Here is a 13,727-nt window from a genome sequence, read left to right as displayed (position 1 = left end):
GAAGTGTACCTACGATGAAAATTACAGGCCTCTCTAATCTTTTTAAGTGGGAGAACTTGCACAATTGGTGGCTGACTAAATACTTTTTTGCCCCATTGTGTGTGTGTATGTGTATATATATATATTAGTGCATTTAGAAAGTATTCAGATCCATTTTCCACATTTTGTTACGTTACAGCTTTATTCTAAAATGGTTGAAAATGTTTTTGTCCCTCATCAATCTACACACTATAGCCTTTCATGACAACCCACCCCTAGGAAATAGAAAATGTTGCAAATGTATTAAAGATAAAAACGCTTAAATATCACATTTCCATAAGTATTCAGACACTTACTCAATACTTTGTTGAAGCACTTTTGCAGCGATTACAGCCTTGAGTCTTCTTAATTACTACGCTACAAGCTTGGCACACCTGTATTTGGGGAGTTTCTCCCATTCTTCTCTGCAGATCATCTCAAGCTCTGTCAGATTGGATGGGGAGCGTTGCCGCACAGCTATTTTCAGGTCTCTCTCTCTCTCTATGTTAGATTGGGTTCAAGTCCGGGCTCTGGCTGGGCCACTCAAGGACACGGAGAGACTTGTCCTGAAGCCACTCCTGCATTATCATTGGCTGTGCGCTTAGGGTTGATGTCCCTTTGGAAGGTTAACCTTCGCCCCAGTCGGAGGTCATGAGCGCTCTGAAGCATGTTTTCATCAAAGATCTCTCTGTACTTTGCTCCGTTCATCTCTCCCTCAATCCTCCCAGTCCCTGCTGCTGAAACACAATATTGGTTTCATCAGACCAGAGAATCTTGTTTCTCATGATCTGAGAGCCATTAGGTGCCTTATGGCAAACTCCAATGAAACAGGATGCACCTGACCTCAATTGCGAGTCTCATAGCAATGAGTCTGAATACTTATGTAAAGGTATTTCTGTTCTTTATTTTTAATACATTTGCAAAAATGTCTAAACCTTTTTTGCTTTGGCATTATGGGGTATTGTGTGTAGATTGATGAGAATTGTTTTTATATCATTTTTTTTTTTACATTTTAGATTAAGGCTGTAATGTAACAATATGTGGAAAAGGGGAAGGCGTCTGAGTACTTTCCGATTGCGCTGTAGACTCTTAGGGGTAGCTGTAGACTCTTAGGGGTAGCCCAAAGTGCCCTGGGTGTGAGGGCAAGACGTCAATATATTTTTACGATTTTAGGAGGGGCTCACATTTAATATTTGTTTCATGGTGATAACAATGGTATTTATTTTGGTGGTGTCCAGCTCCCCCTATCCCCCATGTCAGTTGAAGCTTGTTGAGAAAGACTGCAGCTATGACGAACAACTCTGAAAGACTACAATTCTTTGTGCAGAAAATACCTTTATAGAACAAGAAGGCCTGCACACTGTTAAAGCTCCCAATTCAACGATTTATTGACAACGTGTTGATCCATAACGGATCTTTGTCAGGTCAAACAGAGTTCTCACATCCCAGAAAATAACTTCAAATGTAGTCTTGGCAGGAATTTTTTTATTTTTTTATTTTTTAATGGAATATTTCCTGTTCGTTAAAGTCTAGATTAAATATCTGAAAGAAGATGAATCTAACAGACATTGGTTTCATCCCAGGTCCTTGAATGTATCTATGAGGATGACAGTACTGTTCTCTAACTTGCACTTTAGCACCTATTTACATATTCAACTTACATTGTGAAAAAATATGAATATTTTCAACAATTTATTTTTGTCTTTGGTCCATGTCTTGTGAGATTTTGAAAAGTTTGAACACACTCAATCTGAAAATGTAGGTTTCACATGGGAATGTTTTGTGTTAGAGTTTAAAGTTTCACTTTCAGCAAAATAATGTCACTTAGCTCCTCCCTCTCATTCACCCTCCTCTCTTTATAAAGGGAATATAATACAGTACCGTTTGTGAGTATGTGTGTTTCGCTGTTGTCATTCTTGTGGTGCATTTTGAGAAGTGAGCCCAGACAGATCGTGCTATAGACATTTTTTATAGTTTTTTCTTCTTCACAAAACAGGTAAGCATATGTTTTTTTGTTTTACTTTGGACTTATTTTGTTATTTTCGGGTTGTTGCTTTCCTAGAAAAAGTGAAAGAAACTGATGTTTTTCATCTTGAGGTTTTGGTTAATTGGCTGGAGATGTTGGGTTACATGTATATACAGTGAGTCACTCGACAGGGTGGAGACCAGTCTTATTATTGATGATGTAGGTACAAGCCTTTGCTTGCCGTGTAGTTCAGTTTTAGCTGCTTAAAATGTTGTGCGTGTACTTTCATTTTCTACATATTTACTTGTGTGTTTACAGTATTTTCACTGTAATTGAGCTGAAGTCATTTCTTATGAACCTCATCAATACTGTGCTAAAGTATATGGGCTAAAGGTACTAAAATCATATGATCATTCAAGAGCCATAATAATTGAATAATAACATATCTTCCCCCATAGAGATGTCATCATTGAATGTTGACAGCAGCCTTCTACCAGAAGAGCAGTTAATGTGCTCTATCTGCCTGAATGTGTTCACTGATCCAGTTACCACTCCTTGTGGCCACACCTTCTGCAAAGCCTGTATTAGTGGACACTGGGATAACAGTGAGATATGCCAGTGTCTAAAATGTCCGAAACGATTCTATGTGAGACCAGAGGTCTCCACCAACTCTGTGATAGAGGAGATCTCAGTGCATATCAAGAGAAGAAAACTTGATATACCAGAATGCTTAGCTGCTCCTTGGGAGGTGGCTTGTGATGTTTGTTCCACAATAAAGCTCAAGGCCCTGAAGTCCTGCCTGGTGTGTCTGACTTCTTACTGTGAGATTCACCTGGAGCCTCATCAGAGAGTGGTGAATCTGATGAGACACAAGCTGATCGACCCTGTGGAGAACCTGGAGGACAGGATGTGTAAGAAGCACGAAAGAGGCCTGGAGCTGTTCTGTAGGACTGATCAGACATGTGTGTGTGTTTTGTGTACTGAGACTGACCACAAGTGTCACAATACTGTACCCATTGAAGAGGAGGGAGTCAAACAAAAGGTAAGACCTTTTAATTCAATTTTTTTCTATCATTCTTTTTCGACGACATCTTAATTTCCTCCATGCATACTTGATATGATTTTCCACAGGCTGAGCTTGTGTCCACTAAGGCAGAGGTGCAGAAAATGATTCAGGACAGACATGCAAAGCTGGAGGAGATCAAACGCTCAGTGGTGCTCAGCAAAGTGAGTTCTGACAAAAATAGAAGATGTAACATTACCACACTGGATTGCCATAATGTTTATTTAGCCAGTGGGAAAATGTGTGTACATTTTTTTTAAACCAAAATGAATATTATTCAATCAATTGATCAGAAGGCAGGTATCTTCTGTATTCAAGCAGTTTATAGTAGAGTATTAACCAAATATTCTTCTTTTGAATGAATTAACTCTACATGCAATTTTTTTTTCATTAGAAAAGTACTGAGAAAGAAGTGGAGGACAGTGAAAAGCTTTTCACTGAACTGTTACAGTCTATAAAAAAAAGGAGAACTAAGCTTGTCAAGGTAATAGAGGAGAGGCAAAAAGCAGCGGAGAGGAGAGCTGAAGGGCTCACCCAACAGTTGGAGCAGGAAATCACTGAGCTACAGAAGAGAATCACTGAGCTGGAGCAGCTCTCACACAGTGAGGACCACCTCCACCTCCTACAGGTCAGTGTCCCTCTCTGTCATCAATAGGTTAGGGTTAATCTATATCCTCAATATACTGTAAATGCATGAAGTGAAAACTCGCTGAACTCCTGAGATAATTAATACATTTTGGGGAGTTGTAGAGTTTGCCGTCCCTTCGCACTCCTCCGTCTACTAAGAAATGGTCAAGGGTGAGTGTTCACACTGATCTGTGTGTGGGGACTTTGAGAAGAGCCTTGTCTCAAATTGAGGAAAACATAAGAGGAGAACTAAAAGTTCTTACAGAAATAGGTAAGATTCATTTTGACCAATCGTTTTTAAAGAAGCATTTAAAAAAATCTGTCCTATTGTATTCTGTCTGTATTGTTTAATGATGTGCTGTCTATTTTCTTACAGAACTCACAAGAATGCGAGAGTTCAAAGGTGACATGAATTGTAATTTCTTTGAGAATGATAACGAAGTTAATGGTCATTAAGAACCATGATATGGCTCATAATTGTGCTGTATGTTTTGTAAATGTTATCTAAATGATATATTGGCCCATATCGCTGCTCCTCAGATGAAGTCACTCTGGACCCCAACACTGCAAATCGTTGGCTACAGCTCTCTGAAGACGGAACGCGAATAAAGTACGCCAAAACAGCCCAGAGGGTGTCTGACAATCCAAAGAGGTTTGACTACTACTCAGCGGTCTTAGGAGAGAAGGGCTTCAACTCTGGACGCCATTACTGGGAGGTCCAGGTGGGCGTGAGTGGGAGGTGGGAGGTCGGCATTGCCATGAGGGCCGTCAACCGTAAGAAGGCGGTGAAAAAGAATCCCAAACATGGCTTCTTTCTTCTGTCAAAGAGCGGATATTTGGGGTATGAGGCTGGTTCTTCACCCTCTACCACCCTCAATCTGAACCCCATACCGAGAAGAGTCGGTGTGTATGTTGATTACGAGAAAGGGCAGGTGTCTTTTTATGATGTGCTGGCAAACTTACACCTCTACTCATTCCTTGGCCTGTCCTTCACCGGCAAACTTTACCCTTACTTTTACCTCTACAGCATGAAAAAGAAGTCTGAGTCGCTGGTCATTTACATCGATTGGACAAAGGTGTACGAAGACCATTTGAGGAGACTCGCTAATACCTCAAAGTGAAGATACTCACCATAAAAGGCTAGATACTATTACTCAATAGTACTCAATATTACACAAAATTCAATTACTTGTCACACCTCACTAGTTTCCTCTGATGTAGTATAATACTATATCATGTTTATATAGCATGTGTTTCCTCATAAACAACAGTAAAAGTTATAAAATGAAGGAATACATAGTTGTTATGTTGTCATCAAATATGTGTGTGAAATTCTGCTGTATTTACATGTTTCAAACATTGTTGTATGCATAAGATTTGCAAGAGGGGAAAGTACAATGACATTGAACAAGGAAAGAACAACTAGAACAGCGTGAACTATTATTTGCACCCAGGCCTGCTGTGGCCGTGACTTGATTGTATCTCTGATTATTACATTATTATTCTCTGCCTTGCCATTTAACATTAAATGCCTATTTGCATAATCTACCTACTCTCTCAGATGTGTATTGCATACTTTGTAAAAACATGTACATAGATTTTCAACAATATATGTATGTTTATCTATTCTCCATGTCGTGTAAGATTTTTATCATAAAGTATGAAAAACCTACACCTCAAGTTGAAAATTTGGCCATCACTGTCACGACTTCTGCCGAAGTCGGTAACTCTCCTTGTTCTGGCGGTGTTCGGCAGTCGACGTCACTGATCTTCTAGCCATCACTGATCCATTTTTCATTTTCCATTGGTTTTGTCTTGTCTTCCTTCACACCTGGTTCCAATTCCATCAATTACAGATTGTGTATTTAACCGTCTGTTTCCCATCATGTCCTTGTCGGAGATTGTTTGTTTGAATGTTTGTGTATTTTGTATTGGTGCGCGATGGGTTTTTATACCCACTTTTATACCAAACTCCATTTATACCAAATTCGATTCTCCTGCTCCTGACTTCCCTGCCACCTACACACTCGTTGTTACAGAATCTCCGACCACCTTGTGAGTCAGCAGGAGAAGGTACCCCGGCCATGGAGGTGGAGGAGCACGTCCAAGATCATGCGGTAAAGCTTTACCATCTGGCTGCCGCCATGGATCGCGTTGTCCAGACTATGGACCGCTGGGAGAGACAGGGAGTTCTTCCAGCGCCTCTACCAGCACAACCGGGGTCTCTCTTGAGCGCCCCTTTCCCGCCTAAAGTGGTATCCCAGTGGTATCCGTCTCTCCATGCCACAGGAGTACGATGGGAGTGCTGCCTACTGCCAGGGTTTCCTCCTCCAACTAAACCTCTATCTGGTCATGGTCCACCCAGCTCCATCAGACCGTGAGAAGGTGTCCGCCCTTGTCTCGTGCCTCACCGGGAAAGCCCTGGAGTGGGCCAACGCCGTGTGGAGAGAGGGACATGCACTGTTGGACCATTTTGAGGAGTTCACCCGTCGCTCTGCCCTTGGGTGGGGGGTCGAAGATTACCCTCAAAATGAACTCCTCAAAATGGTCCAACACGGCATCTCCCTCTCTCCACACGGCGTTGGCCGTAGAGAGCGCCTCTACCATCTGAGACAGGAGACGAGGAGCACACAGGAGTTTGCCCTGGAGTTTAGGACCCTGGCTTCCGGTGCGGGATGGAATAACAGGGCCCTGATCGACCACTACCACTGCAGTCTGCGCGAGGACGTCCGATGGGAGCTGGCCTGCAGATACACCACCCTCACTTTCGACCAGCTGGTGGACCTGTCCATCCGGCTGGACAACCTGCTGGCTACTCGCGGACATCCAGATCGGGGTCTGGTGGTTCCATCCTCCCGCACCCACTCTCCAATACCCATGGAGCTAGGAGGGGCGGTGCGCAGGGAGATTAGAGAGGTTTTCCGCTCATGCACCATCTGTGGCCGCAGAGGTCACACTGCTGGTCGGTGCCGGGTTGGTTCCTCTGGGAATCGAGTCAGCAGGCAGAGCACTCTGGCGTCACCCCAGGTGAGCTGGCACCATTCTCAGAGTCAACAGAGTCCTCTGTTGCACATATGTTTGTGTCTGTCACTTTTCCTGAGTTTTCTCTGCATTCCCAGCAAAAGGCACTCGTCAATTCAGGTAGTTTAGGGACCCCCATTGTTCCCGTAGATGTGCCCTTTCCCGTTCACGGAAAGTCGACCATTAGGGTCAGGGTTAATTAGGGAGGTCAACGCTCCTTTGGGTATGGTGACGCAAGGGGGTCACACGGAGAAAAATACTAATTTCCTTATTGACTCTTCTGCGTTTCCCGTGGTGGTTGGCTTGTCATAACCCCACTGTTTCTTGGCCACACCCCACTCTCACGGGGTGGTTGCGAGAGTGCTCAGGGAGGTGTTTAAGGGTTTCCGTTGGTGCTACTACGGTGGAGAGTCCAGACCAGGTCTCCACCATGCGCATCCCCCTGAAAATGCCGATTTGGCTCTCACCTTATCTAAAAAGAAGGCGACTCATTTACAACCTCATCGACGGGGCGATTGTGCGATAGATCTCCTGGTAGACGCTGCACTTCCCAGGAGTCGGGTGTATCCCCTCTCACAGGCGGAGACGGAGGCCATGGAAACATATGTCTCCGAATTCCTGCGTCAGGGGTACATTCGGTCCTTCACTTCACCCAACTCCCTGAGTTTCTTTTTCGTGAAGAAGGCGGTGGGAGGTCTGCGTCAGTGTATTGACTACCGGGGTATAAATCAGATCACGGTGAGGTATAGTTACCCGCTACCGCTCATAGCCACAGCGATAGTCAATGCACAGGGTGCTCTTCTTCACCAAACTAGATCTCAAGAGCGTTTACTATCTGGTGCGTATCCGAGAGGGAGACGGCTTTCAGTACCACCTCTGGGCACTATGAGTACCTCGTCATGCCGTACCGGTTGATGAATGCTCCATCAGTCTTTCAAGCTTTTGTAGGCAAGATTTTCAGGGACCTGCACAGGCAGGGTGTAGTGGTGTATATTGATGACATTTTGATATACTCCGCTACACGCGCCGAGCATGTGTCCCTGGTGTGCAAAGTGCTTGGTCACCTGTTGGAACATGACCTGTACATCAAGGCTGAGAATACCTGTTTTTCCAACAGTCCGTCTCCTTCCTAGGGTATCGCATTTCCACGTCAGGGGTGGAGATGGAGAGTGACCGCATTGCAGCCGTGCGTAATTGGCCAACTCCCACCATGGTAAAGGAGGTGCAGCGATATGTAGAGTTTTTCAACTACTACCGGAGGTTTATCCCGGGTTTTGGTCAGGTTGCGGCTCCCATTACTTCACTGCTGAAGGGGGCCCGTTGCGCTTGCAGTGAACAGCTGAGGCGGACAGGGCTTTCAGTCACCTGAGGGTTTTGTTTACCTCGGCTCCCATGCTGGCCCATCCGGATCCCTTGTTGGCGTTCATAGTGGAGGTGGATGCGTCCGAGGCTGGGATAGGATCTGTGCTCTCTCAGTGCTCTGGTACGCCACCGAAGCTCCGCCCATGTGTCTTCTCGAAGAAGCTCAGCCCGGTGGAGCAAAACTATGACGTGGGGGACCGGGAGCTGTTGGCTGTCGTTAAGGCCCTGAAGGTGTGGAGACATTGGCTTGAGGGTGCTAGACACCATTTTCTCATCTGGACTGACCACCGCAATCTGGAGTACATCCGGGCGGCGAGGAGACTTAACACTCGCCAGGCAAGGTGGGCCATGTTTTTCACCCATTTTGTGTTTACCCTTTCTTACAAACCAGGCTCCCAGAACATTAAGGCATACGCATTGTCCCGGATGTATGACACAGAAGAACGGCCCATGGATCCCACTCCCATACTCCCTGCCTCTTGTTTGGTGGCACACGTCGGTGGATTTCCTAACCGATCTTCCACCTTCACAGAGTAACACCACGATCCTGGTCGTTGTGGATCGTTTTTCTAAGTCCTGTTGTCTCCTCCCTTTGCCCGGTCTCCCTACGGCTCTACAAACGTCTTCCGGCATTACGGGGTGCCTGAGGATATAGTGTCTGATCGGGGTCCCCAGTTTACGTCAAGGGTCTGGAAGGCGTTCATGGAAAGTCTGGGAGTCTCGGTCAGCCTTACCTCAGGCTTTCACCGCAGTGAGGCCCCGGTGTTCGCACCGGGGGACAGGGTCTGGCTCTCGACCCGAAACCTGCCCCTCCGCCTGCCCTGTCGGAAACTGGGTCTGCGGTTTGTGGGGCCATTTACAGTCCTGAGGAGAGTGAACGAGGTATGTTACAGGTTACAACTTCTCCCCGATTACCGCATTAACCCCTCGTTCCATGTGTCTCTCCTCAGGCCGGTGGTGGCTGGCCCGCTCCAGGAGTCTGAGGTGCAGGAGGTTCCTCTGCCCCCTCTGGACATCGAGGGGCCCCAGGCAAACTCCGTTCATTCCATACTGGATTCGAGAAGCGGGCGAGGGGCCTTCAGTACCTCGTGGACTGGGAGGGGTATGGTCCGGAGGAGAGCTGCTGGGTTCCGGTGGAGGACGTGTTGGATCCTTCCATGCTGCGAGATTTCCACCGTCTCCATCTGGTTCCCCCTGCGCCTCGCCCTCCGGGTTGTCCCCGAGGTCAGTGCCGACGCGCTGCTGGAGCTACACGTCAGGGGGCAGTACTGTCATGACTTCCGCCGAATTCGGTCCCTCTCTTCGGGCGGTGTTTGGCGGTCGACGTCACCAATCTTCTAGCCATCCCTGACCCATTTTTAATTTTCCATTGGTCTTGTCTTGTCTTCCTTCACACCTGGTTCCAATCCCATCAATTACATGTTGTGTATTTAACCCTCTGTTTCCCATCATGTCCTTGTCAGAGATTGTTTGTTTGTATGTTCGTGTATTATGTATTGGTGCGCGACAGGTTTTTGTACCCACTTTTATTTATGTTGTATTTTGGTTTTTGGAGTTTTGTTAAGTTTATTAAACGACTCCATTTATACCAAGTTCGATTCTCCTGACTTCCCTGTCACCTACACACACGTTGTTACAGTCACATGTGAATGTTTCCAGTGAGAGTTTTAAGTTTCATTTTCAGTGAAATTATGAAATGTAGCTCCTCCTTTTCAAATGCTCAGCCTTCTCCCTTCTAAAAGGAACAGCATTTATCTTCTTGGAGTACTGTATGTGATAGTTTTCTTTCCTGTCCTGATGATTCCTGTCTGTGTTTGAAAAATATGCCGCGACAAATCTAGCTAAAAAAAGACAAAACAGGTAGTAGCTTTTTTTTCTTACTTTTTACGGTTGCTCAGTGAAGTGAAAGAAAGTGATGTTCAACTTTAGGTTTCAATTAATTGGCAAGAGGTGTTGGGTTACATGTACGTACGGTGAGTCACTCTCAACAGGATGGAGAACAGTCTTATTAATGATGATATAGGTACAAGCCTTTGCTTGCAGTGTAGCTCAGTTCCATCTGCTTAAAAGGTTGTGCATGTGCTTTTTTTATACATATTTCTACATGTGTATTTCTACAGCATTTTTTACAGAATTTGTGTTGAAGTAATTTCTTATCAACCTAAAGTAAGCAAATGGACTAAATGTATATGGACTCAAAGTATATGGATGATTCAAGAGCCATAATAATTGAATAATAACATATCTTCCCCCAAAGAGATGTCATCATTGAATGTTGACAGCAGCCTTCTACCAGAAGAGCAGTTCCTGTGCTCTATCTGCCTGAATGTGTTCACTGATCCAGTTACCACTCCTTGTGGCCACACCTTCTGCAAAGCCTGTATTAGTGGACACTGGGATAACAGTGAGATATTATGCCACTGTCCAAAATGTCAGAAACGATTCTATGTGAGACCAGAGGTCTCCACCAACTCTGTGATAGAGGAGATCTCAGTGCATATCAAGAGAAGAAGACTTAATGTACCAGAATGCTTAGCTGCTCCTGGGGAGGTTGCTTGTGATGTTTGTTCTACAAGAAAGCTCAAGGCCCTGAAGTCCTGCCTGGTGTGTCTCACCTCTTACTGTGAGACTCACCTGGAGCATCATCAGAGAGTGGTGAATCTGAAGAGACACAAGCTGATCGACCCAGCGGAGAACCTGGAGGACAGGATGTGCAAGAAGCATGATAGGCTGCTGGAGCTGTTCTGTAGGAGCGACCAGACATGTGTGTGTCAGTTTTGTACTGAGACTGACCACAAGTCTCACGATACTGTGCCCATTGAAGACATGGGAGCACACCAGAAGGTAAGATTTGTTGAAACCACACAGTTACCATGTATTTTTCTGCAAAAACAGAATTGATTTATTTCAATATTGTCTGTCTATAGGGTGAGCTTGCAGCCGCTAAAGCAGAGGTTGAAAAGATGGTCCAGGTCAGACAGAAAAAGGTGGATGAAATCAAACACTCTGTGGAGCTCAGTAGGGTAAGTCTTTAGAAATGTCGTAATAAAAAATATCACCAATACACAATGTCAATGTAATCAATGGGAAAATGGGTATAACAATTCAATCAGTTAATAAATAGTGTGTAAACATCTTTCCATTACATCAGAAAAGTACAAACAAAGATATTGAGGACAGTGAGAATCTCTTCACCAATCTGTTGCGTTCGGTTGAAGAAAGACGAACCAATCTAAAGCAGGTGATGGAGGCGATGCAAACAGCAGCAGAGAAAAGGGCTGAAGGGCTCGTCAATGACCTGGAGCAGGAAATCACTGAGTTACAGAGGAGAAGCACTGAGCTGGAGCAGCTCTCACACACTGAGGACCACCTCCACTTCCTACAGGCCAGTTTCACTCTCAGTGGTTGATGTCAGTGTGTCAGAAGATTACTATACTGTATATAACTTAATGTTGTTGGCTTTCTGATCTCCTTCACTGCAGACTTACCTGACCCTATGTGCCCCTCCATCCACCAAGGACTTTTCTGAGATCAGTGTGTACTCAGATCTGTGTGTTGGGACAGTGAGGAGAGCCGTGTCCAATCTGGTGGAGATATTCAAGAGAGAATTGAAAACACTAACAGACATGGGTAAGCTTATGTTAAATTATAAAACATTTATATATTTCTGAATGTAAATATAGTGGAGGATAGTAGTAGTGGATAATTTTCATATTTTTTCAGAACTGAAGAGAATGAGGGGGTTTAAAGGTAAGATGCTAAATTCTTCAACTACAAGCAGTATGAAACTTAAATCAGAGCAGTAATTGCCATTAACAATGAATACAGTGCTATGATGAAGTATTTTCTCGACTCGTGCATATTTTTGACACTGAATGTTATGAGATCTTCAACCAAAATCTAATATTAGATAAAGGGAACCTGAATGAACAAATAACACAACAATGACATACTTATTTCATTAACAAAGTTATGCAACACCCAATGCCCGTGTGAAAAATAAATTGCCCCCTTACACTCAATAACTGGTTGTGCCACCTTTAGCTGCAATGACTCCAACCAAATGCTTCCTGTAGTTGTTGATCAGTCTCTCACATCACTGTGGAGGAATTGTGGCCTACTCTTCCATGCAGAAATGCTTTAACTCATTTGTGGGTTTTCAAGCATGAACTGCTCAGTTCAAGTCCTGCCATAACATCTCAATTAGGGTTAGGTCATGATTTCTGCTCTGTATCAGATAATTCAACAAGAGAATATTAGACAATCCGTCTGTGAGCTGAAGCTGAAGCACAGCTGGTTCATGCAGCAAGACCATTTTCCAAAGCACACAATCAAGTCTAGATAACATTGTTAAAACGCAACCAATTTGAAGTTTTGGAATGGCCTAAACTAGAAAGTCCAGCCCTAATCCCAATTGAGAAGCTGTGGCAGGACTTGAAACAAGCAGTTCATTATTGAAAACGCGCAAATATCACTGAGTTAAAGCAGTTCTGCATGGAAGAGTGGTCCAAAATTCTTACACAGCAATGTGAGATACTGATCAACAATGACAGGAAGCATTTGGTTGCAGTCATTGCAGTGGTGACACAACCAGTTATTGAGAGTAAGGGGGCAAATATTTTTTCACACAGGGGAATTCGGTGTTGCTTAACTTTTGCTATTTGTAAACTCAGGTTCCCTTTACCTAATATTAGGTTTATGTTGAAGAACTGAAAACATTCAGTGCAAAAATAGAGAAAATTAGAAAGGCAAAAAATTTTTCGCAGCACTATATATTTCAATAAGGTTGCTATCAATTTTCTGTTCCACAGAGGACGTCACCCTGGACTCGAACACAGCAAGTCGTTGGATATGCCTGTTTGATGGTGGCAAACGCATCAAAGACTCTAAAACACCCCAGATCATAGCTGACAACCCTGAGAGGTTCGACATCTACCCCATGGTTTTAGGAGAGAAAGGCTTCAACTCTGAACGCCATTACTGGGAGGTTCAGGTGGGCCTAAGAAATGACTGGGATGTAGGCGTTGCCAAGGAAACAGTAAACAGGAAGGAAAAGGTCCAAATTAACTCAGCGCATGGGTTCTTTGCACTGGGAAAAGATGGATTTGATTATAAGGTTCATTCCTCCCCCCTTCAGAATCTTTATCTGAACCCCAGGCCTAGAAGAATTGGGATTTATGTGGACTATGATAGGGGTCAGGTCTCCTTCTACGACGTGGATGAAAAATCTCACATCTACTCTTTCACAAACCAGTCTTTCACTGAGAAACTCTACCCTTACTTTTACGTGTATAGCAAGGCCAAAAAGTCAGAGGCATTGGTAATTTCCTGCATGGAGGACCCAAGAGCACGCTACCTATCACTCCTGCAAGCCGTCTCTAAAGCTAAAGAGTAACCATATTAATTGTATGGCTCTAGCACTCTAGAAATCAGGTTTTATAGTTTCCCTTCCAGTCATTCTAATGCATCATAATGTGGTTCACTTTCTATAAATTCTATAAATATTTATGTCTAATGTATCTTTATTGACAGTGTCAAAACACATTTTATAGACATTTTGCATATTGTACAACAATAATTTAATATTGTTGACACTGTTACCTTTCTGTATCAATGGCTGTTTAGTTTGTATGTACACTATGAGTGTATAATGTTATAAATCAAGACAAA

At 44.1% G+C, this 13,727-nt stretch overlaps 1 protein-coding gene across 1 annotated transcript; it reads left to right on the top strand.

The window, feature by feature from the left end:
* Positions 1–989: 989 nt before the first annotated feature.
* On the top strand, positions 990–13,727 carry LOC110532926. The gene is made up of 15 exons (XM_036989253.1): positions 990–3,026; positions 3,116–3,211; positions 3,442–3,675; positions 3,798–3,945; positions 4,051–4,077; positions 4,215–4,791; positions 5,714–5,791; positions 5,939–6,178; positions 6,266–6,452; positions 10,290–10,901; positions 10,985–11,080; positions 11,209–11,442; positions 11,540–11,687; positions 11,781–11,807; positions 12,869–13,727. Exons 1-15 carry the CDS (start codon positions 2,445–2,447, stop codon positions 13,450–13,452), a joined length of 3,870 nt encoding a protein of 1,289 aa, XP_036845148.1. The 5' UTR covers positions 990–2,444; the 3' UTR covers positions 13,453–13,727.

Source organism: Oncorhynchus mykiss, chromosome 9, assembly GCF_013265735.2.
Source record: "Oncorhynchus mykiss isolate Arlee chromosome 9, USDA_OmykA_1.1, whole genome shotgun sequence".
NCBI lineage: Eukaryota > Metazoa > Chordata > Actinopteri > Salmoniformes > Salmonidae > Oncorhynchus > Oncorhynchus mykiss.
This window is presented reverse-complemented; position numbering and strand designations above follow the sequence as displayed.